The sequence below is a fragment of the Kwoniella botswanensis genome, chromosome 1 (assembly GCF_036426115.1).
Source record: "Kwoniella botswanensis chromosome 1, complete sequence".
Lineage (NCBI taxonomy): Eukaryota > Fungi > Basidiomycota > Tremellomycetes > Tremellales > Cryptococcaceae > Kwoniella > Kwoniella botswanensis.
In genome coordinates this window covers 14,757,064-14,780,397 of record NC_088599.1, presented here as the reverse complement: position 1 = coordinate 14,780,397, position 23,334 = coordinate 14,757,064, and the positions used below count along the sequence as shown (strand labels likewise).

General features: G+C 44.1%; 10 protein-coding genes across 10 annotated transcripts; 3 read left to right on the top strand and 7 right to left on the bottom strand.

Moving 5' to 3' along the window:
• Nucleotides 1–867: 867 nt before the first annotated feature.
• On the top strand, nt 868–2,343 carry L199_005586 (uncharacterized protein; the record flags this gene model as incomplete). The annotated part of the gene is made up of 6 exons (XM_064891296.1): nt 868–912; nt 993–1,085; nt 1,165–1,251; nt 1,334–1,557; nt 1,861–1,917; nt 2,019–2,343. 6 exons carry the CDS (start codon nt 868–870, stop codon nt 2,341–2,343), a joined length of 831 nt encoding a protein of 276 aa, XP_064747368.1.
• Nucleotides 2,344–2,784: 441 nt separating this feature from the next.
• On the bottom strand, nt 2,785–5,539 carry L199_005585 (uncharacterized protein; the record flags this gene model as incomplete). The annotated part of the gene is made up of 11 exons (XM_064891295.1): nt 2,785–2,841; nt 2,935–3,176; nt 3,240–3,477; nt 3,556–3,708; nt 3,773–3,824; nt 3,899–3,999; nt 4,066–4,145; nt 4,211–4,355; nt 4,487–4,729; nt 4,816–5,306; nt 5,389–5,539. 11 exons carry the CDS (start codon nt 5,537–5,539, stop codon nt 2,785–2,787), a joined length of 1,953 nt encoding a protein of 650 aa, XP_064747367.1.
• A 367-nt stretch (nt 5,540–5,906) lies between these two features.
• L199_005584 (uncharacterized protein) lies at nt 5,907–6,182 on the bottom strand (the record flags this gene model as incomplete). The annotated part of the gene is made up of 2 exons (XM_064891294.1): nt 5,907–5,939; nt 5,994–6,182. The coding sequence occupies 2 exons, from the start codon at nt 6,180–6,182 to the stop codon at nt 5,907–5,909; spliced, it is 222 nt and encodes a 73-aa protein (XP_064747366.1).
• A 60-nt stretch (nt 6,183–6,242) lies between these two features.
• On the bottom strand, nt 6,243–9,514 carry L199_005583 (uncharacterized protein; the record flags this gene model as incomplete). The annotated part of the gene is made up of 7 exons (XM_064891293.1): nt 6,243–7,670; nt 7,741–8,050; nt 8,159–8,431; nt 8,484–8,640; nt 8,702–8,836; nt 9,018–9,288; nt 9,341–9,514. 7 exons carry the CDS (start codon nt 9,512–9,514, stop codon nt 6,243–6,245), a joined length of 2,748 nt encoding a protein of 915 aa, XP_064747365.1.
• Nucleotides 9,515–9,915: 401 nt separating this feature from the next.
• L199_005582 (uncharacterized protein) lies at nt 9,916–10,554 on the bottom strand (the record flags this gene model as incomplete). Its single annotated transcript, XM_064891292.1, has 4 exons — nt 9,916–10,152; nt 10,223–10,350; nt 10,425–10,495; nt 10,547–10,554. The coding sequence occupies 4 exons, from the start codon at nt 10,552–10,554 to the stop codon at nt 9,916–9,918; spliced, it is 444 nt and encodes a 147-aa protein (XP_064747364.1).
• A 294-nt stretch (nt 10,555–10,848) lies between these two features.
• Nucleotides 10,849–12,303, top strand: L199_005581 (uncharacterized protein; the record flags this gene model as incomplete). The annotated part of the gene is made up of 7 exons (XM_064891291.1): nt 10,849–10,899; nt 10,958–11,007; nt 11,082–11,098; nt 11,183–11,457; nt 11,555–11,760; nt 11,832–11,881; nt 11,993–12,303. The coding sequence occupies 7 exons, from the start codon at nt 10,849–10,851 to the stop codon at nt 12,301–12,303; spliced, it is 960 nt and encodes a 319-aa protein (XP_064747363.1).
• A 351-nt stretch (nt 12,304–12,654) lies between these two features.
• L199_005580 (uncharacterized protein) lies at nt 12,655–15,963 on the bottom strand (the record flags this gene model as incomplete). Its single annotated transcript, XM_064891290.1, has 2 exons — nt 12,655–15,370; nt 15,491–15,963. 2 exons carry the CDS (start codon nt 15,961–15,963, stop codon nt 12,655–12,657), a joined length of 3,189 nt encoding a protein of 1,062 aa, XP_064747362.1.
• Nucleotides 15,964–16,256: 293 nt separating this feature from the next.
• L199_005579 (V-type proton ATPase subunit E) lies at nt 16,257–16,667 on the top strand (the record flags this gene model as incomplete). Its single annotated transcript, XM_064891289.1, has 4 exons — nt 16,257–16,348; nt 16,414–16,461; nt 16,523–16,563; nt 16,633–16,667. The coding sequence occupies 4 exons, from the start codon at nt 16,257–16,259 to the stop codon at nt 16,665–16,667; spliced, it is 216 nt and encodes a 71-aa protein (XP_064747361.1).
• Nucleotides 16,668–16,800: 133 nt separating this feature from the next.
• On the bottom strand, nt 16,801–18,417 carry L199_005578 (uncharacterized protein; the record flags this gene model as incomplete). The annotated part of the gene is made up of 5 exons (XM_064891288.1): nt 16,801–17,108; nt 17,234–17,710; nt 17,811–17,876; nt 17,956–18,163; nt 18,268–18,417. The coding sequence occupies 5 exons, from the start codon at nt 18,415–18,417 to the stop codon at nt 16,801–16,803; spliced, it is 1,209 nt and encodes a 402-aa protein (XP_064747360.1).
• A 757-nt stretch (nt 18,418–19,174) lies between these two features.
• On the bottom strand, nt 19,175–22,634 carry L199_005577 (uncharacterized protein; the record flags this gene model as incomplete). The annotated part of the gene is made up of 13 exons (XM_064891287.1): nt 19,175–19,207; nt 19,282–19,366; nt 19,435–19,484; nt 19,587–19,771; nt 19,828–20,175; nt 20,247–20,550; nt 20,619–20,683; nt 20,742–20,849; nt 20,938–21,108; nt 21,168–21,326; nt 21,377–21,874; nt 21,937–22,017; nt 22,202–22,634. The coding sequence occupies 13 exons, from the start codon at nt 22,632–22,634 to the stop codon at nt 19,175–19,177; spliced, it is 2,520 nt and encodes an 839-aa protein (XP_064747359.1).
• Nucleotides 22,635–23,334: the final 700 nt, after the last annotated feature.

Genomic DNA, 23,334 nt, shown 5'->3' with positions numbered 1-23,334 from the left:
GATCAACTCAATCAATAGACTGCTTGCTTGCTTCAATGCAAGGTAGGTAGATACGAATTCATGTATATATATAGATTTAAACACAGTAGAAAACAGCACAGTAGATTTACGAACATCACAATCCCATACCATACAACACCATACAATCATTCAGTCGAGTTCTGATTCGAATACTCATATGCATACTCATCGATACCCTTTCAAGTAGAGGAAGGTCTTCACTCTGCATATTCGAGGCACATAGGCGAATGCTTGATTGTAAGATATACGCACACAAAGCAATGGTACCTTACTCCCCCTTGTCTGGAACATAGTATCGCACAGACCGCGGATGGATCATCCGATAGTACAGTAGTGAGATCATACAAAGGCAACGAGCATGCAACCCCTCAGTTCCTCGTTGGTCCCAAAGAATATGCCTCATGCACTGATGCATTGTGAATAGTAATGAAACGCTGGGATTGTTGTCTTTTGAAGAAAGCAGAGTATTCTACGCCACCCCCCATCTGGATCCGCTGTCACGTGTACAGGGTAAGATGAGATGTTTCAGGGAGAGAGAGCACAACAAATAAGAGGCTAAATTACCATGACATAGAGATGTAAGGTTTCGGTTTCATTTGTTCACTCTGTAATTACGTATAGATCCTTATTACCTGACTGCCTTTTGGAGCTAAAGGTTACTTAACTGCTTTTAGTTGGTTGATTCACCACTCACTCCCTGTTCATCTTCTTTCTTCTCTCACTTGTTTGTAGCTCATCATCATCCAAATATAGTTCTATAACACCTATTTCGAGGCAAAAGATAATCCCAATCCCAGTAATACATATACACATATATAGATTCATAGAGATATACATTTAGATACAATGAGGTTCAGTACCGTCATCACCGCTTTACCATTCATCTCTATTGTAAGTCCCATTCAATCCCTTTGTCTGTCCATCCCATTCCACCGTTTACAAACACGTCCATCTTGCTGATTCCGTTGTAGGTCATTGCATCTCCATTATCACTAGTGAAGAGACAAGATGGTGACGCACCCGCGTGTGCTCAGGATTGTTTCGATTCGGTAGATCAATTTGATGTGAGTGAAGTCTGCCGACAGTGCATGAAGTGTAGACCTGTAAAACGATCCCGAATAATCGACTGATCATGAACTATAGACCTGCTCTCAAGGTGATATACAATGTTATTGTACCGATGAGATCATCACTGCATCCATTAGATCGTGTTTAAGTGCAAGCTGTACTGTGAGTCTCACTTTGTCCTCACACCTCTCAATCGTATGTTTATTACCTCAATTGACCATATGTATGTCCTCTCTTCTCATAGACCGCCAACGCGACCGAAGCAGTTTCATACGGAGAAGCCTACTGTGCCGCTCACGGAGCTACCTTAGGCGGTGGATCATCCTCGTCTTCCTCTTCAGCTTCAGCTTCTTCTGCAGCAGCTACATCAACATCGTTCGTTTCTTCCTCTACCACTTCAACCATTTCAACTAATATTCAATCATCTAGTGTTTCTTCCGCTTCTGCATCATCAAACTCTAGCTCTGCGTATGTCTCCTCTCCGCTTCTACCTGTGACATCTACCTTTACTTCAAATGCTTCACATACAGCCATTCCTACTTCAAATACTTCATATCCTACCAATACTTCATCCTATCAAATTCCTACTTCTTCGGTGTTCAACATCACCTCTTGTCTGAACAATTCATCCATCTCATATTGATCATCTCTATCTTCTTCAACGTACATACGACAATATACATGTTTTCTCTTTCTTTTATATGTACCCGGACAATGCATAACAAACAAGCAAAGAATACCTCACTGAGACTTGTTTTGATATTCACACAGTACCGCATCTCACTCTTCGACATCTTCAAGATCGATATCAACATCAACATCAACTGCGTAAGTCCTAGCTCCTTTTGTTAAAAAACGTGGTATTTTGACACTAAATTCATGATGAAACGAGCTAAAAAGCTAACTTTTCACATTAAATTTGTGTTTAGTACTTCTACAAACCCTGAAACCACTACTACCAGCAAGAGTTCTTCAACCACCACAGCAGGTCAGAGTACAGCCGTCGTGACTGTTACTTCATCGTCTTCCGGTACTCCTCCTACGACCGTATCAGCTGCTGCTGCTCAGACTACCTCGGCTACTTCCGCGCCTGGATTGGTATCTACCTCTACGTCGACTGTTAGAGCATCATCGTCGTCTTCTGCCAATGCGTCTAGTGCGGGAGCTTCCTCAGGTGCTGAGCGAGGTGTGGTGGTGATGACGGGATCGATGGGGATGGTATTGATCGGTTTGGCCAGCATGCTGATTTTGTAATTTCAATTGACAATTGAAGTTGAACTTCGATTTGCTTCTTCTGTATTATATATCTGTTCTTTTTTTGTTTCATTCTAGTTCATATACCTGACTTACCTTGGGTTTACCTATATCATAACATGATACCCTCGTCAACATCTATCTGTAAAGAACAACATTTAGTTACTTGGATCTTTATCTCATATACATTATACATTATATATCATATAACCCATGGACAATACGATATCATTGAACCATTCTATTACCTTATCTCCATTTCTGGATATTTAGGTATTACCTTAAAATCATTTACAGTACAGTAACATAAAATAATCCAACTCATATTTGAGACAACAATTGGACTAAAAATAACAGAAAGGCCGTTCCTCTAAGATCCATTCATACAATCTCCGAATTGCTGAAAAGATCAACCTCTTAACTACGCTATGCTTTCTTAATTCATTTCGCTTCTCTCTCCAGAGCTACTCGAACAGCACCGACTGTAGGTGCCATGGCCTTTCATTTCGCACCACATCAGCCTTTCTCCCGAAAAAAACTGATCGACAGTGGGATAAAGCCAAGCCAAAACCTGACGAATCACTAACTCACCTTCTTTACTCGCTCAGGATCGAAACCCAAAATTACACCCGTCTCGATAATAGCTTTCACTTTATTCTCTGTCGATCTCAGATAATTAGCCATCTTGATCGCCTTGGCCTCTTTCGCTTTGATGTTGGAATTGAGTGTACCAGGTTGTGAAGGAAGTATGGCCGACCAGTATTGTCTGAGGAATTCAGTCGCAGCGTTATGGCAAGATTTCATCTGTTCATACAATTGATCGGGAAATGGTGCTATGGGAACAATCCCATTATCAGCAGACCGAGATATGTTTGGCTTGGTGAGTTGGTACTCACAATTAACAGCCGATTCTGCATTAGACCGAACATGCAAATCCTTGACTACCTGATGAGCGGCAGCCTGGGCATTACGCTGTTCTGCAAATGCCTGATAAGCAGGATTCGTCTCGTTCATGTTGGTCGTACCGTCCGGATCTACCGGATGAAAACCTGGATTGGGTAAACAGACAGATGCGAAATCGGGCTTGAAGCTGGTTAGATCTGTAGTAGATCGAGTAGCTATTGAAAGCAGTTCCTACACCAGATGGTTCCGTCAACACACCTCCCAGCCGATATTGAAAAGGAAAGCAATAAGGGGGACTACAATACTCACCTCATCACTCTTTCCAGGTAATACTCCAACTTCACCTTCTTGACCCTGTTTATCCGCCTCGCCCGCTGCTTCCTGTACGTCCAACGCTATGGTGCTTTCTTGAGCTGGTCCATGTAGATCTTCTAGATCGATCTCATTATATAAATCGATTCCCTAATGATGATCCAGTGTATCAGTTGGGTAATCGCTTGAGCTGATGAGAATTACGGTAACTCACCGATCCATATAGTGAATCAGTCAAAGCAGATTCATCTCTATTCGCTTCGGCTCTAAGATAAAGCAAAACATAAGATCAGCAGTTATACCAAGATGGATGAAACAATGACGAGGCAACCCAACTCACGCTCTGAGCAATTTCTTGGAATGATCGTTGAACCGCCTTATCAAAGGTAATGCGCTTCTCTCTCGCCCAGCTTGCATCGTAACGTCTCTTACGGTGATTGCCTTAAAACATCACCACTTTCAGCTAACGGTCGTCTCTACAAGATCAAGTAGTCCGACATTACTCACTTCACCGTGATCTTCTTCAGTAGCAGCTAGATCCAAGAATCTCTCGACATTATCAGGTAGAGTCTGTCTAGGTTGTATGTCTGCCACGAAACACAGTCATTTTCAGGCTCGTCGGGACTTTTGAACAAAGGGCGGTTGAACTCACTCCAATCAGGTTCTTCTAGGTATTGATCAAAGATATCATCTTTCTTTCTCGCACTTTCATCCACTGCCGATTTTCTGACAGACGCTCGATGTCTCTCCCATAATTGAGAAGTGAAATACCGTGACCAAAATTCCGTTTCGCTTATCTACGAGTGCCACGAAAATTTCAGTCAATATGGCAATCACCTGTACAATATGTGATAGGGTTGAATTTGAGGTATATGTCGATATGATGGTAAAGCATGGTGAAAAATAGGAAGTGGGAGAATGCACTCACTCCAGGAACATATTTCGCATAAGCATCCTGAACCACCGGAAACTCTTCGAATATCTCCCTTGTCAATTCTTTAGACAACTTCAAGACTATCGGACCATTTTGATCCGCCTGCTTGATGCCTACTCCAGTCCCACCGGTGGATTTTCCTTTCCTACCCGCATCCAGATCGAATCTATCATCTAATAATCTAGAAGCTCGACCGGGCTTTTGGGAATACAACATTTCTTCCGCTTGGATCAATGCCTAGATTCGAGAAAACATAACAACCATAATCAATTCATACTTCAGCATGTCATCCGTTGGTTGAGCAACAGTGAGAAATTACTTACCTCCCTACCATCCCAGAATTCTTCTTCTGTAATTTGTTTCCCGATGACCAATTCTCGATGCAACATCCTCAACGTTGGATTTTTCTCTAGCACCTTTTGTCGTAATTTGTATTCTTTCTTCCGTTGAGCTCTTACTGCTGGTGAGAGTGTCGCAGGCGATCCACCAGTAGTAGGTGTACCTGGTGTTCCCGCTGGACTGGATATATCATCTAATTTCCTTTTGCTTGATGCTGATATTGACGACACTGTCGGTGCTGTCGAGGTACTTGGTACACCCGCGGGCGTTGTAGTGGAAGCAGCAGTGGTAGTCGGCGGTTGAGGGTTTTTGTTGGCCGCTACGAAAGGTATAAGGATATCTTGGACTTCCTTCCTATCATTTTCTCTCGTACTATTATTCGAAAATACAAATGTTAATCCTCCAAGGGGTACATCATCCTTGAATAGGATTTTCAAACTGATCGATTTGCTTCCTGCTTTACTCGCTAGCATATCTACATATTCCACCCACCAAATGATATCAGGACATGAGCCAACCTTTGTAATGGATGTTTGGTAAGAGAGTGATAGACCCACTGATGGCCCTTTCCATAGATTGGTTCTGACGATCCATCGCTCCCTGTGTTTTGGGTACCCATGCTATGTGAGTGGCTGTGATACTCAACGTACCGGGTACTTTCTTGAAGTCGACATCGTAGCGACGTACTTGAGATGATTCTCCAGCCATCTCCGAGCTTTGTATGCTGAAAATTACCAGTGGATATACTCGATACTGATATGATGATTAAGGATGCCGATAACCAAGATCTCTAGAGAGTCGATAAGTTGAGGGTACTCGTGATTGACCATTCTGGTGGAGGCGATCTACGAGTAGTAGTGAATCAACATCCCTGTTATATCCTCCTCCCATTTATCTCTTGATGCATCACCCAGTCGATGTCATCTATAAGATAATCGGTATGAGATTTTTATTCATAAGTTCATGATTGCATATATCTATACGGTATGTACAATGAAGCCCATCGGACCATTTCCATTCTCTATATAATTCCAACCTTTTACCGTTTCAGTAGACAGTATCAGTCACAGACCTGTCAATCAAAAGCCATGATCGTAGCCCCATTTTCCTATTGATATCATCAGCATAGGAATACTACACGCGCATATACGACAATACTTACCATACACATGATCATGTTATCACCATCGAAATGCAATTCAAGCAATTTCCTTTTATTATCCCAAATAAAATCGACTCCGCTCTCTCTGAACTCCAAGTATGATTGGATAAATTCATCTTCAAACATATCCTCAGTTGATACTTTTCTATCCTCAATCGTCGATTTTGTCCTGATTACACGCTTAGACATTTTGGGTAAGGCGATCGGTTTAAGTAATTTACATTCTCCCATTATTGTATCCTTCAACTCTCATTGACCATCACCATCACCATTACCGCCACCGAGATTGAGATTCTTCAATGATACCCCACCTAAACCTAGTGGTACTTTAAACTTCAACTTTGAATATGTATCGTTGTTGACGATGTTCGGGTTGAAGTCCCTCATAATCAGTCGAGTTGGTATAGAGCCAGATCTAATCGCCTGATCCAAGTCAGCTTTAAGCTTATCGTAGTTCGGTTCGGCCAGGAAGACCTTCGTTCCGAATGTCGTAGGCGTTTTGGCATATTGTGAAAATCTGAATGAGGCCGATTTGGCGCATTTATCGTGAGGAATAATATATTTTATCATATCGGTGTTACCTTTCTCTTTCCCAGGTCGTGTGCCATTCACGTAACCACCAGGTTGAATATCATCGCACGATGTGTTGTTCTTTGGATCATCGTATTTCTTATTTCTGCCCTTGGATTTGCTCTTTCCCTTGATCTGTTTACCTCGATTTCGACTGGCGGATACTCTCGATGAAGTGTATTCATCGTTCGACTCCGTTTCCCATCCGTGTTCTTCAACCTCTTTTGAATGAGCATCATCATCTAATCCCAATTGACGATTTAATGCTTTTTGCACCGACAGGTCTTGAGACCACATGGTAGCAAGCTCCTTTTCTTCTATCTGTCCCTTGCGAGTCGAGCCTCTAGCTCTATGTCTCGCAGTGAGGGTTAAAGTGATTCGATGGATGATCTCTCGAAGGGATATCACTCCTTGACATTGAATCCACGAATCCCTACCGGATCCTCGGGTCGAAGCGAAAATAGTGAAAGTCATCACTCCATCTCTTTCACCTTTGAGAAGTGCATCATCGATGTGAACTTCGCCTAGATCGCATGACGAAGGGGAGATCATCGGTTCAGGCGGAAGAAGGATGTCCATGGGACTCAGTGGGAAGGCTGGCATCAGATTGAACGGTGGCGATATGAAGCTGACGATAGGTTCACCAATCGGTATATCCTGATAATTCCATGTACATGGTTCCGAAGATCTATAGCCGATCTCGGTGTAATCATCATGAGGGAAACCCGAAGGCTTCGTACCGTTGGAAGGATTTTGGATCTTAAATGCCTCGAGGCAGCAACAGAAAATATCGATATGACCCTTCGAATCTTTAGGATCGTCTTCTTCACTATGATCATCGTCTTCGTCATTGTCAAGGCATCGATTATGCCTGGATGGGATTGGACCCGTTCTTCCTCGTACCTTGTAACCTCTTGACATTTTCTTGGTTACATCGCTTGACTTGTTTTGACGATCTTTACCATGGTGAGATTTCGACTTCGATGTCGAAACTTTGGGTTCCAACCGAGTCGGGGATTCCATGGTTCTGAAGACGGATACCATGACAAAATTACCGAAGAAACGGAAGTCATCGGGAAGAGTCAATTGAGGGGAAGGTGCAATCTTCTAGTAATTGATTGACATATATCACGTCAGTCATTATAGACAAGTATAGATATAACAATATCTTACTCACTCCTAGCGAAACACCTCTTTTCCAATCCCAGACGCCCAAGAAACCGAAATCGGCGTCACCAGTGGGTCGGAGCATCAAGCCAACCGTCCCTCCAGGTGCTAGTTGCGCTTTGATTTGGTGAAGATGGTATCTAGCTGGTAATCGCACTTCGATAAATCCCAAGGCTGCTTCTGGGTGACGAGTAGCTCCCTCGCAAGTACCTTTCGGTGGAGGTGTTGTACCCTTGGGGGGAAGTAGCTGATAGAAGTAGATTCGGAAGTCGGATAATACGTCAGAGTTAAGAGGTAAAGTTGCGCAACATTGTCTGTTGCTGTGAAGATCGGATTCGTAACGTCAGTCATAAAGCAAGAAGGTAGACGGTTACGACAAGTCATGCGAAGCCAATTCAAGAGAACTCGAAGGATAAAGCTTTACTCACAATTCCCTAACAACGGCTACTACATAATCTTCCACACACATCGTGATCACGCTATAACAACCGGCTTTACCTAAAATATACCTCCATCTATAATATCCTTGATGTTTGGTTCCACCCCTCGATTTCTCTTCAATTTCAGCTTCTGTGGAAGAAAGTTTCCAGATACTGAAAGAATCAAGTTGATATCCTGCCTTTTCATCCGTTGGGTTGATTCTGAGTTTGTTCATCCTCTCACCGAATAGAAGATAACCCGAATCCGATTCGAACATTGTGCTATTTGGGATATGGATACATTTGATTGAAGTTGGTTTTAAGGATTACAAACGCTCGTTTTTCTCCAACAACGCTTTGTAATTCTGAGATCGGTTTGTTTTCAGAAGCGTCGGTCTTGTTGAAAGAAGAAGGTACGGCATGATAGGATTTACGATAAGATAGTTGAAGTCGAAAAGAGGAAGTGAAGACCTGATTGATGCGCTTGTTATCTAGATTCCTTCATATCAGCGCAACTCGGCTGATCATCTTCCATAGATCAAGCACACATACTCACTCTCAGTAGCTTTGCAGTGTCACTCAGCCCCACATGTCTCGAGGTCAGCTCCAGAATCTCCGAGTAAGCATGATCACCGAACAGGGGAGCCAGCCCTGGTTGAGGGTCTTTCTCGGTAAGTCCATCTTCTGCTGTCGAGTCAGTCGTTATAATATCAGATTGATGATGTAGTGTGCGGAGTGTTGTCAGATGATGAGAGGAAGAAAGAAGAGAGAAGATTTGGATCACGGGTGTTTGACCCCTAAATAACACCGGATCTCCATGCGAGCACGGCCGCATTCGAGGAAGGGAAAGGTTGTTTCGAAAGCTGACTAATTCTCTTCGGTTTGGCGGGTTTGACGGGTTTATCGGGAGCATTACTAGAAGCCGAAGACGTCGAGCTCTGACTTGTCCCAGTCGACAATCTCTTCTTTTTGGGATTCGACCCAGCTGGTGCTTTGGTACAATTCCGCAGGCAGTAAAGCCAGTTGCCGATGAGCTCTTGTCGGCCTTGAGCTTCTTTCTGTATATCCAGCAGCAAAGAGCTAATCTCTAGCAAGCATTGGGGTTTCAGGACATCGCCTGACCATACAGTAGCCACACGCTATCAATGATGCGAATCAGCACCCAGGTCCATAAAGAGAGACGGTGCTTACGAATTTTGATCCATCCCAATGGCCTAAACATAACTCCCACAGATCGGCAATCATTCGTATCCCATAATTAGAATAGATTGTACTGGTAGGAGCCATGCAAGCAGAAGGATCGGCTTCCACTGCCCTGTCATGCAGGAGTATATGGCTCTTGAGGGCTATGAGCATCGCGGTCATGCCTTGCAGACGCGCCTTGTTCAGGCCACCTCTGCCACACTTTTCCTCAGCGAAAATGAAAGGAAACCAAGCTGATTGATCCAATACTGTGATACATTTGCAAGTCAGTTATCCATGATAAACATAAGCCGTGGTGGAAAGAGAAAACTTGCTCTGACTGAGATTGAATAGCACTTCGCAATCTCTGGTGCTAACATAGCTATCGAGGTCGGCTGTGATTGCATCGCTGAGCCGATCTTTTCGTACATGAAGCTCTGCTTTATTCAGCCCAACTAGGAAGTTTGGTCGTACGCGATGCATTCCTGAAGTTGTAATGAGAACAAAGTCGAATTTGAAGTTTGGCTTTGCATTCTGATAACGACTTTAATCAACTTTGACCATGACTTGTGCCAAGTCTGAACTTACTGAAGAGCTGTCGGGGATACAGCGATGCTCCGACTTTCAAATATTTCCGCCATAACAGGCAAGTGGATCTTACCAAAGCTTGGTTCATCCGAATACTCCAGTCGAGCTGTCGCCATCTTATGCCAAGCCTCGTGAAGGATGCGGATAAATTGAGCAAGGGTGGGCGAGGCATTCCAACCGTATATGTCGGGGCTGTGTAAATTAAGGGGCACGCCTTCATTGGTAAACAAAGCCTAAGAATGAGAGCATCGATTTGAGCACATGCACTTGTCGCATGAGATATGATGAGATGATCGTACTCACCATTTTGATGACATTCGCAAAAGATGCCAAGGCTCCCTCATTGACTAGCAGGTTATTGCAGATGGGCTGCAAAACCTCATCTGATTCCCAGTCAAGACCTCGGTGACGCCATATCTCCTCAGAATGCTCTTATAAGAGCTCTGTTGAGCATATGTCTCGATCTTTGTGGATGTCGAAAATCGGGTACGCGTCGAAGACTGACCACCCGTAAAGGACTGTGTATCACTGATCGATCCTTCGTCAACGTTGAGCGTGGGAGCTTCCGATTCGAACCTATTGCTCATGTCGATCAGTATCCAGTGTACCATCAGAGAGACCACTCACGAGGCCATTGCGTGTGAGGATTACTTGGGTTATCTTGACGGCGATTACCTAGATGAGATCTAAAGAATATGAACGAAAGTGAACAAGGTTGATGATGAATGTGATGGCTAGGTGGGTGACACAACTCACGTGACCTGCAGTGGTGTGAAGTACCACATTTGATTCCGTCGTTGATCATGTTGTTTTCGATTCTTCGTTCACCTCCTCTTGTTGCCAAACCTGTCAATCTACTACTGCTAATCACCACTGCACTGTCATAATAACAGACAAATCCCCATTAACAATACTGGATCGAGTTGAACATGCAGAATAAAGCTGAACAAGACAGAAATCAGGAGGCGACGGTATATCTCGTGAGTCCACTTCAATCTTCCTCGAACACCAAAGGACAAGCTGATGCAGCTACTGTAGGGTAACCTCGATGAGAAATGTACGGATGCTCTGATATGGGAGTTGATGCTGTGAGTATATCCTTCTCTGAACCATACGATTCAATCAGATGATCAGCAAATGGCTGATGAGCTGATTATCATAGGCAAGCGGGTCCGGTGTGTGAGTCGGATCTCACAACGACACCGAATCTCGTTCTATCATATACACCGACTCGGCAAGCTGACTCTTTCTTTTATCCCATAGCAAATGTCTTTCTGCCCAAAGATCGAATCTCAATGTCCCATCAAGGATTCGGATTCTGCGAATTCCTAACAGAAGCAGACGCAGAGTACGCCGTGAAGATAATGAACCAAATCAAATTATATGGTAAACCCATTAGAGTGAATAAAGCAAGTTACGATAAGAAACAATTAGACGTTGGAGCGAATCTGTTCGTGGGTAGTTTAGATCCTCAGGTGGATGAGAATACTTTGGCAGATACTTTTGGTACATTTGGTGGATTATCGGAACCTCCTAAAGTAAGTCCATCCTTTCCTTAACATTAAACTAAACACTACAATTTTTCTCTATTCTTGTCGCTTGAGATCTGACGTATGCTTTGGTTGGTTTTTTTAGATCGCAAGGGATCCTACGACGGGCTTATCAAAAGGTTACGCCTTTATCTCGTATAACGATTTCGAAGCTGCCGATATGGCAATCGAGAATATGAATGGACAGTTTTTCGGTGGTAAACAAATTTCTGTACAGTACGCATTTAAGAAGGATGGTAAAGGTGAAAGACATGGTGGTCAGGCTGAAAGGTTGTTGGCTGCTCAAGCAAAGTAAGTTATGCAACTCCTAATTACATTCTGGAGAACTAAAGCTGATTGTATTCATGTATCACTTTCTATAGGAAACATCAACTCATTCCTGGTTCTTCTACTCCTGCTTATCAATATCAAGGTGAGTACAACCTTCTCGATCTGATTGCTATAGAAGCTTTTCTCCTGTTCAGGATTCGATCTCAGTTTTATGAATGGACGTCAGGCTGATATCGACTGCTCAACCTCATAGGCCAATTCGCAGGTGCTCTCGCCAACGCACCTACAACCAACGCGACTCCAGGCTATCCCCCACCCCCACCAGCCGGTATCCCAGTCTATCAACCGCAGAACCAACAGCCCGTCTATCCCACTTATCCTCCACAGGGGTACCCACCTGCTGGTTATCCCGCTGCAGCAGCTGGTGGTGCTGGTGCGCCAAATGGGTATGCTCCTCCTCCACCACCTACTGGGTTCCCGGTCAACTACGGTATGCCCCCTCAACAGCAGGGTGGTGCGCCTCCTCCTCCGCCTCCACCTATAAGGATGGGTTTCGGACAGTAAAGTGGTGTGTTATGTGTATGAGTAGTTGAAAGAATGAGACGAATCACGGGGTGTTATCAGAACTCAGGCGGTGGATGGCCACCATATCCCAAAAGGAGGAGAATAGCTTGTTGATCGAAACCATCGTAACCTTCAAGATCGCAATCAATCAACATCTAATGATGCTCATGTAATTGAGTTATCAAAAACATGTAAAGAACGACCCTATGCATTCATTCGTATGAATTGATCTGATTTTGAGATGTGATGTGATATGCATTATGCAAAATACAACTAACATCGAATTCGATTTGGTCTTACTCTACGATCTATATACTGTGCGTAACTTTACTTCGATTCATACTTTGTGAATTAATCTACAAGATCAAAATTGATCATTGGATTAGGCCAATCCTGAACATCTCTAATCTTACATTTCACTTCTTCACCAATTTTCCATCCTTCCTTACCCCCTAGAACTCTATGATTCAAGAAAGCTTGTAATCCCAATTGTTCAATGATTATAGGCGTTGCTTCACCATTCAACGATGGCACAGAATCAGTCGATCCCGCAATTTTCGCTGTGAAAATTCCATCTTCAGGTATTTTCTCATCATCCTTGATTTCCCATCCTTGAGGTAATCTCAATTTACCATTCCGTTTCTCTTTCGATTGTAGGTACTTCTGTATTACCCTGGCCTGCCAGTACTTATTCGCATTTATACCAGCTCTCTTGGCTCTTTTCAAACCTTCATCCGACCGTTTAATCAGACCTATCACTTCCTCTTTACTATATCCTTTTTCCAAATGGCTCTTTCCGATATTAGCTTCTCGTGCTAAGAATGATTTGATCTGCCAATGTACCAGGAAATCATCGAATCGTCTCAAGGGAGACGTGGCTCTGATATATCCAATGGGAGAAGAAGAATCGTCAAATCCCATTATCCAATGAGGAATAGGTTTCGTATCGACATATCCTGGTGTTCTGTACCACGCAGGATCCATCAATCTGAAATAATCAATTTGACCTGTTCCCTCTTGTCGTGAAGACAATAAATCTTCCAACGTACCCACTTCAGAGGATAAGGGACGAGGTGCGAATGATCCTCGATATATTACTGGGATATTACGTGAAGAACAGAATGCAGCTGAGAGCCGTCCAGCCATAATCATATATTCAGCTACTAAGCCGGCAGCATTGGTCCCTCCGATGATAGATGATGATACTCGATAATCAATGTCCAAAGAGCCACTAAACAATCTAGGTGTAGAAGGTATAGCCAATGGGTCGAAGAGATTAGTCGGAGGTGGGAAAGGTTTGTTCAAAAGTGTGATACTGGCAGAGGGTAAATTCCATTCTAATCCTGCTGTAGCGTACCTCCTCGCTCGATGGGCTTTAGCGATCTCATACAATGTTTTGAGATCTTCCAAATCGGACTGTTCAATATCCATCTTGGTGGTATCGGATAATTTGACTGGACCACCAAATGGCCTGGTAGATTTGGAAGTAGGTAAACCAAGAGCTTGATCTACAGCTTGATACGTTATCACTTTTGGTTTCTTGATCCATCCCATTCTTACTTCCGTTTCGTCAACTTCACCTTTCCTATTCACCTTGGCAGAAAAAGTCATTGTCCCTTGAGCACCATTATTATCTGATACTTCCGCACCAAGCGATAATTCCTTCATGATTACATCCAGCGGGAAAAGTGGTTTGTTTGCCTCAGGTAAATACGTTGAACTTCCCCTGACCGAAGCTTGTTTCGCCAATGGGTGATTAGGAGGTATGAATATCGTAGGATCGGCTATATGGATATGTACCCATACATCATCCGAATTCGGTATCCTTTCCAGTGATATTCCATCATCTAGTTCGGAAGCAATTGGATCGTCAATGACAAATACTTTGTGCGAAGTGAAATCTTCTCTCAACGAATCTAATTCATTCCCTTTCAACAGTTTCTCCTCTCCTTTGACGATTCCAGTCGGGATGGAACACATGATCATTGATCGATTCTCCGATTCGGTGATTTTCGATAATCCCAGTGAATCCCACGGGACAATCACCCCTAGATCCGATAACAATCTTGCTAATGTGCCTCTATCGACAACCTCATCTGAAGAAGGGGAAATAAGACGAACGATGGATAAAGCGAGGGGAAGTGAAGGTGGCGTTTGGGTTGAACGTGTTTCTGTCAAGGGCGACAATAAAATTGATATGTGTTCTTTATCTTTATCTGTCCATTCTGGTAAACCATCTTCCTTGACCTCTGTTAATTCTTTTCCTTGACTCTCTTCCCTGAGCTTTCGTGATTTTTCAACTACCGCTTTAGCTTTTTCTACAAATGACAACAATGCTTCATCCGTCGATCCAGATTTACCAATATCCATCGAACCATCTATACCTTTCTGTACACTATCTAAAAGTGTTCTTTCCGATCGTGATCTAACGATGAAAGTACCAGATTGCCACATATCACCTTGATCAGCCGTAAACAAATCCGGTCGTCTCATCAGTAACACATGAGCGGCATATGCAGGTAAAGTATTGGGCCTGACTTCGATCTTCTTCTTCTTCTCCTCTTGCGATTTTGTGTCCGAAGGGTTTAAGATGAATTCTGCAGCTTGAACAGCCGTTATACTCTTCCTTTGATTACCGCTTTCTTTCGTTGTCCAATTTTGCCAAACCGATTCTATACCTCCTACCTGTCCACCATTCCTATGACCATCGTCAGGCCTGAACGATCCAGCCATCAGCCTCCCACACATCTTCTCAGTCTCCCTGTGTACCTTCCTAAGAATCATCGCTACCTTCCTCCTAGCCGATAACATCTCAGGCGTAGGTTGGATCGAGTCGTTCTCTTCGGCTAAACCTGACTTGGTATCGATCTGCGAGAGCGATTCGAGCAGTTCAGGGGACCAACACTGTGCGGCGAGCGATGGTGAGATGAGGGAAGTGGGCATGACAAACTGAACATCGTGGGATGATACTGGCCAAATCTCCCCGGACGATCGAAGGAGGAGTAATCGAGGTCGACCGGAGAGTGTGATCGAGGCGAGAATCAGACCTATGGTAATATGTCCAGATCTACCATGTATAATCAGCTAATGCTCAGGATCAAACAATTGGCCCAACCAAATATATTCGTTCGAGAATTATTTACACCTGCGGTCATGAAGTTTCAATGGATAAAAGACCCAAACTTACCTCCTACATTCCACTACCCGTCCACTTTCCAGCCCCACTTCCCCTTCTACAATCTCAAGATTCGACCAATCCTCACCCAGTTCCCCTTCAATATCATTCGCGAAGTATGCCCTTCGCTCATTACTCTGTCCTTCTGCGAGACTAAAATGTATCAACCTCTCTCTCGTACTGGCATTTTCCAACGGGGGTAGATTCTTGTATGCCTCCGGATCAACTTTGGGTCGTTTCTTCGGAGGAGTAGGTGGTTTAGACGGGACCTTGGGTTTACGCCAGTTCGAGTCGGCTCCGTATAGGAATTCGAATGTTTTAGAGTTTCTGACCTGCGGATCGGAAGATGAAGATGAAGATGAGGATGGGTAGGGTGAAGATTGGTCAGATGAAAATTGTGATTCGGCTAGTCGAGCTGAAGTAACTATAGACCGCCGTAGAAGACTTGTTGAACCTCTATTCGGTCTGAGGCGCATCGAAGCCATCTTGTAGGTCTGGGTTGCACTGCTGGCTTGCCCGAAGATGAGGATCGAATGAAGAGATGGATCTGACTTGACACTCTGCAAAATCTCGAAAGCTCGGAATACGGAGAGAGGTCGAATCACGTGACTCAATCCGAACTAAGCATTGACGAGATGATGATGAATTGACCCTCAACATTCAACATCCTCCTTTCTCTCTCTCTCTCTCTGCATATCTCTCGTGCAGAACAGCTCATAATCAGCCGTGTCCCATCCACTTCAGACGACGGCAATATACTACAGTTTCAAACCTCAGCATGTCATTCTTCCACATCGTAGTCGTCGCGGCAGTAGTTGCCGCCCTAGGGGCAGTCGCATGGTTTGTGATGCCAAAGGGGAAGAATCAAACGTGAGTCAAATTGAGCGTTTGATCATGAATAAATTGATAGCTGAAGCTCATGGTCTCAATATCAGTTTATTGCGAACCGCTGTGCTCCTCACTTTCACCTGTTGTTATCTCATGTGAGTCCAATTCGATTCTCAAGCTAACAGATATGCTCGTTTTGCTGATACAGTCATTTAGGTGGGCAATCACCTATCTCGCTCAATTACATCCTCTGATCAGTATGTGATCTCAGTCTTCACATGCTGCATAGTCTTCAATCAAGCTGATATACTGACACATTTTTCCAGAACCTCGGAGATCAGACTTACGAGCGGAGTATTAGACCATCCCCTCTTTACGTTCCTTCCCTTCGATAACCCACGACCCTTAAACAAAACATGCATGTTGTACAGACCAATCATCGCTATCTTACAATCGTACAGAATACCGTACCACACACAGCTCCTCTAATCAGTTTACAATGCCTTACCAACAGATTCCATCGTACTTCTCTTACTTTCCATTCTGATCTGCGGTAAATCGTATGTCTCAGGTATATATACAGGCGAAGGATTGACAATAGGCGTTTGATCCCATCTTTTACCCACTTCACCTACCGTTTCACCATTACGAGTATCTGCCTTTGAGTCTGGAGTTGAACAGTCAACATCATGGGCGTGATCTGCAGGACAAGTATGGAAAGTATCTTTGAGGTAAGAGTAAATACACGGTGAAGCCGCTAGGAGTAACACGAGGATGAGACATATCGGTAAGATTGGTAATACTACATATTCATCCAAAAGCAAAATCAAAATCAATCGTGTTGCTCTTCATACGAACATCGATGTTGATACTTAAGAAAGGATGATTGATTGCTGTGTAAGGGGGACTCGAAAGATGGGGACATACGATAAGTCAACGCTCCCAACTCCCAGATCATTCCCACCTCCATTCCTTCCTGACTGTCCCATCTATCCTGAGCTTGTCTGACAATACGTAACTGTACTAATCCTCCGGCAGTCATGCCCAAAGCTATGAAGATCAAAGTGAAAAAAGCTAAATGTGGTTCTTTCCTCTTGGTCATCGTCCCTTTACTGTTGTCTCTAAATCTGATAGACTGCACGAGATCTTCAGAAGAGTCAGTATGAGCATTGGCTCTTTGATATGGTGCACGGACGCGTGACCATTGTGAATCAGCAGGTAACGGTGGTTTACGATGTAAAAAGTTGAAAGACACTGAGCATTTCCAAGGGATTAGACCAGCTACGAATACAGCGGTAGCCAGGAACAGTAGTATGGCTGAGATTAGTAAGAGGATGGGTGTAGGTGGTGAGAGAGGTACCGAGAGAAGAGTGGAGCGAAGAGGTAAGGGAAGGAATGATGAATCTAAAATGAACGTCCCAGGAACTAATGTCAGATTCGTCCACCCCACATCAGGATAGAGGAAATCGCCGTATCGCATTGTATTGTATATTGTTGTACTTACGATAATCAGCTTGAGAAGAAGAAGTGCAGTTCATTTCAGGCCCCTGATCGGATTTTGAACAGGTTTCTATAATCCAAACAAGCAGATTAGTCATACAGTATGCTCACATCAACTGTGACGATGTGGAGTAAAGTATGGTACTAACGTAATATCCCAACATATACGCTAGGTCCATCTACACCCAACCATTCATTTCCTCCAGCACTTTCCGCCACTTGCACCAACCCATCACTCACCTCGTCCCTCGTCCCAATACTGGTAACATTGGTACCTCCGATATCGTTGAGGTTGATCGCCACCGCTTTCGGACCCTTCTCAAATCCCGTCGGACGGATGGTGAAGTACGTTAACGACTGGAGATGTACACTGGGAAGTAAGAGCGGTAATAATGTCAAGGTCAGACAAATCGCTAGAAAAAGAGGAAGTAGTGATGTCGATATAACAGTCAAAAGAGCACTTTTCGATCTTCTTCCTTGGTTGTGGACGTAGGTGTATTTCGAGGGGAATAGGTCGAGTTGGAAGTAGAAAGAGCTGATTTGAGTGGGGCAGTATGAGGAGGAGGAGGAGGAGGGATAGGAGGTGCGCTGGATAATTGGATGATACGCATTGTGGACGACTTTTGGCTGAACTGGTATAACAGTGTAAAAGACTTGTCAAAAGTCCGAGATGGTTTCCTACTGCAGTATGAATTGCTTGTTGAACTTTCTATACAGCCTAGGTTAATTCTATTTGATCTGAAAGCATTAGCGAAAACGTTCAACGTCATGAACCACTGCTATAGCAGCCAAGATTGTGCCTTTGATAGTGAGATCTCCAACACGCAGTAACTCAAACAATATATCTCCTTTGTAGCAGTCAACCCTGCTTGACGATAAAGGAAGATGACGTTTCGCCCCTCGATGCAAGATAAAGATACTTTTGGTGTGTCATACCCTTCTACTGTGCAAGTGAGATTAATTTATGGCGTATCATTACAGTACAACGCCATCTCCGCAGTTGGTAGTAGGGCTTGCTGAGCAGTTTATAAGCCATGTACTGTGTGTAATATCGCAATTGGACGAGATTATGATGCCTCATGCCATCACTGAAAGTGATGGGTATCATTTCCTCACTTCAGTTATATATGCTAAATAGGTTCATTTCGGTACGGTATTGCTCTATGCATATACACCTGAACATACATGATGATACAGTATAAGTAAGATCAATTGAGCAGAGCATCAAAAGCTGATTTCCGATTCATCTAATGTCACACAATATTTCTCCAGCACATTCACTCAACTTTCCGTTTGCAATCAGCTGCCACGGGGTCTGTACAGAACAGGAAGGCTTCAGCATATCACCCGTTGAGTTGAAAAGCGGTCTCACCTTTTGGTACCGACATTCAATTCCGTACCCTGTGTTACATCCCAGATTTGGATCAGCGTCGATGATCAGATCTCAGATGTCACTCAATTGCGAGCAGACTCACAATTTCATCTTCGTAGGTTTCACTGATGGGCATATCATCATCCTTCAAATAGTCTTTTCCAACATGTCTTCCCATCGTTTCAGTACTGCACTATTAGCCATCTGATCTTTCGGTACAGTGAACAGCTCATGGCATGGTACGATCGGTCTGCACGGGTCCTTGATATATTCGTTGAATTCATTCCAGCTCTTGACGAAATCGAGCTATAGTCAGTAAACGCATATGTCAGAGATGACCATGCAGAGCCAAAGAGTACTCGGCAATATTCAAAGATACTTCATGCTGAGTGAAAGACTACAGCTTACCTCTCGTTGTGCATACCTAGTTGACCAACCAAAATATTTCCCATCACTTCTCAAGAATTCCCTTTCTATGTCATCATGCTCCTTCTGCATCACACCGTAATCTACAAAAGTGAGATAGAGTCGATCAATCTTTTCGATGATCCCATCGTAGATCTTACATCGGATGACCATATTCTCTCGTTCCTCTGTGTACACAAATTATTAGCCCTATACTCAAGCGAAAGGAGGAATGCCAATTTACCAGGCGGGATATACGGATTGTCAAGCTGTTCCAAGTTTCTATAGAAATTGACAGAATTACAATCCATCAATTTAGCAGCTACTTTCATGACTCTGTAGAAAACTTTTCTCCTCTTGTCCAGTTCTTCCCATTGTTTACTTCTGTAGGCTTGGAGACATGCTCTTTCAGCTGTGATGACTACGATTGCGATAACCCCGGTGAATATTCTGGTATAGTCGCAATGTAATGGGCATCCTTGATGAGCGCAGTCGATCCGGGCTCGATGGACCATCCTTGAGCCTTGACTGTCTTTCAGGTCCAATAAAAGGTTGACTTGTGCTTCGAGCAGGTTCAAAATCCTTGTCGGATCTGTTACAAGAGCATGCAACAGTGATCACAATCTGGTGCCACTGATAACCATATCAGAAATCGAAACTCACGTCCTTCACCTTCGAGTACCTCACATACAACCCAGCTCATACACTCGTGTACCCATCTGAGATGTACTCTCTCGGGGTCGATCAGTCTCCCATCTCGTTCGATCGAGAACTGACCGAAATGAAGCGTGACCGTATCGAAATAGTGTCTTCTTGACCCTGGGCGGGAGAGCGGCGTATTGTAAGGATCATCCTTCTTGGGAAGAGCTGGCGTATGATTGGCTAGTAGCTTGATACAAGCAGCGTTGACATCGTACATGTATGCTGTAGGGATGGTATCGAAGAATCCCTTGTAGGGGATTTTTGGCTGAAATCGATTAGCGGATTATCAGCTTTGATCTTCCTGTGCAGCAGCTCTGGGTGTCGGAGACTTACCAAGCGTTCAAGGGCATGTTCGACATCGGAGACTTCCAGATGATCCGGAAGCTGCATTCGGGAATCTACAGTTCCATGTCATCCCTTAGCCCCCTGTTATAAGCAGTTACCATCAAGGCTTACCGGGATCTGCCGTGGAAATCGTTTTGTAGACGTTCCGCTGCCACTCGGGATACTTTGACATAAAGCTACCAGCAAGTCGCTGAATGCCCGTTTTCACCTCGAACTCGTCTTTAGAAGGCGAGGGGGAGCAAAGCAGGTATAAATAGCACTCTCAGAAAATGCAATCAAGCGAGACTGCGAACGATGATGTACTTACAAAGCAACGAGTCGATAGCTGGAGGACTGACAGAAGCCACTGTTCCAGGGTAAGCGCCGGGGGTGACGATGTTGGTATTTTCAGTCGAGGGTATTCCGCTATCACCACTCATTTCCCTTGGAGGACTGACACCGAGATGTCTTCGGAGCTCTCGCTCAGTCTCAATGTCCACTACAAGGAAGGTTAGTATTAATTCTGCCCTTCGCTTGGTTGGGGTTTATTCTTACTACTATTTACCCAATCGAAGGAAGGATTGTATACCTGGGGCTTTGCTTGTCCGAATGGAATGGGCAGCGGAACATCTTCCTCGTCATCATCTGAAGATCGGAATAGATCTCGATATCCCATAAGGCTAGCTGAAGTCGCCCGAGTGACCGGATCGGAGATGGCTAGAAGAAACATCAGCGCTGTTGGCATCCGAAGCACACAAAGTACTTACATTGTTGCGAGTACGATGGACCTAGTGCAGGTCCGATATCACCATTACTCGCTGAGTAAGATGGAGTGTAGAAGCTAAATCCTTCCGCTGGATCGCTACCGAATCGTGGTAAGGTCGGAGCATGAATCGGCTGTTGAGGCGGAAGGGAAGTAGCCCTATTGTTGGCGGAACCGGAGTAAGGAATTTCTCCACCAGCTCTACTCATATATGGAGGCTCGGAGCAGTCAGCCTGAGGGAATAGACCGTTGAAAATGTCAAGATCCGCCCTCATATCCGGATCCCAAGCTGATGAGAGATCATCAAAGGGAGTTTCGTATTTTGCGCTACCTTGATCATGCGTTTCATCCTTGGCAATTTGAGATGGTTTGGGTTGAGCTACTGGACGTTGTTTGTCTAGATAGTCTTTGACAAAAGCTGATATATCAGGACGAGGCTGGCCCAGGTCTAGAGCTTTGTTGGCTTGCTTTTGGTATATGACGAAGGCATCGTGCCCTCCCTCTGCGGATCAGATGCGAGATATCAGTAAAACTGCCACTCTGTATGAGCTTGTTCAAACTTACGTCCACGGATGAGATTGAGTTGTTCAGGGTTGGTCCAGAGATGTTGGAAGATGATCACTGCTTTGTTGTAATCGTCTTGAGCTATGAAGGGAATATACTTATGGTCAGCTGCGATCTGAAGTGTCGATTGTAAACAGATGGAAATAAGGAGCAAATCGACAAGCGAATAAAAGAAACACCATGACCTTCAAAGAGGATAAACGATGTGACATGACATACGTGTCCTATTCTCAGATGAGATGTCACAGGGATACAGGAGACTCACCCTCGGCTTCTCGTTTGGCGGGATCACCCATCTTAGCATGAGCAGGACATAATCTCCTTTCTATACCTCTATACACATGCAATTTCTCTCGATCTTCTTTTTTCTTCTGATGACATCTGCTACAAGTATTATTACAGTCTTTACAACCCTCATTTCTCTTTGGTAATTTGTGATCACCAGGTTGGATTAGAGTGCGCTGTTCTTTCTTGATCCAATTTTCGATAGCGTCCAATCGGTAAACGAAGCCGCAGTGACAATTGGTGATTAATGCTCGACAATCCGGTGCATCACATTCTTCGATCACTCGCCACTCGACCGACCCGTCCGTGGGTTCACGATGATAGTGCACGGGCTTACCTCCGAAGAGGGTTTGATAGGTTATACAAGGTAGGTATTTGGTACCACAAGCAAAAGATCCACCGGATCGACCCATGGTGGCGAGATGATGTATATGGGGTAAATGGCGTAAATGCGGGTGAAAGATAGGAGAAAAGTCTAAAAGGGTGTAGTGATAACTCAAATAGAATTAATAATCACGAGAGAGGTCTTCTAAGTTTGTGTAGTAGGAAGGTGGGAGGGTGGAAAGTAGAATAAAGTAATGTAAAGATGTTTGAGAAGAGATAATGGGTGCGAATATGGATGAGATATATACCTGTGCAAGATGATAGGAGGAATAACAACTGCAGTAGGTACATCGGAGAGAGATGACCAGTGGTAGGTTATGAATCGTTGCCAAAGGATGCTATGTTAACGAGAATGTGGTTAGACGTATACACACAGACACATTGTCAGGTCCGAGCGCAAAATCAAAACAATTCATCTAGTCTAGTCAGATCAGATCTGAGGATTCACCTCCTTGATCTTGATGCCAAATCTCAGAAGAACGCACTAACACGTTGAAAGGAGAACACCCTCTCATCATCGGATTTGGACAAGTGGGGTCTTCGGACTAGCACAGGTTGACGCTTGAGATTTTCAGGTACGGTCCTCACGACGTCATGGTAGCTTGGTGCGACAGTCAAGCGAACAGCCCCGTCAAAGGATGTCTCATAGCTTAACAGGTACAATCAGGAGTCATACCTTCTTTCACAGATCATAGTAAACCGCTATTTGTGATAGATGAGATACTGTAC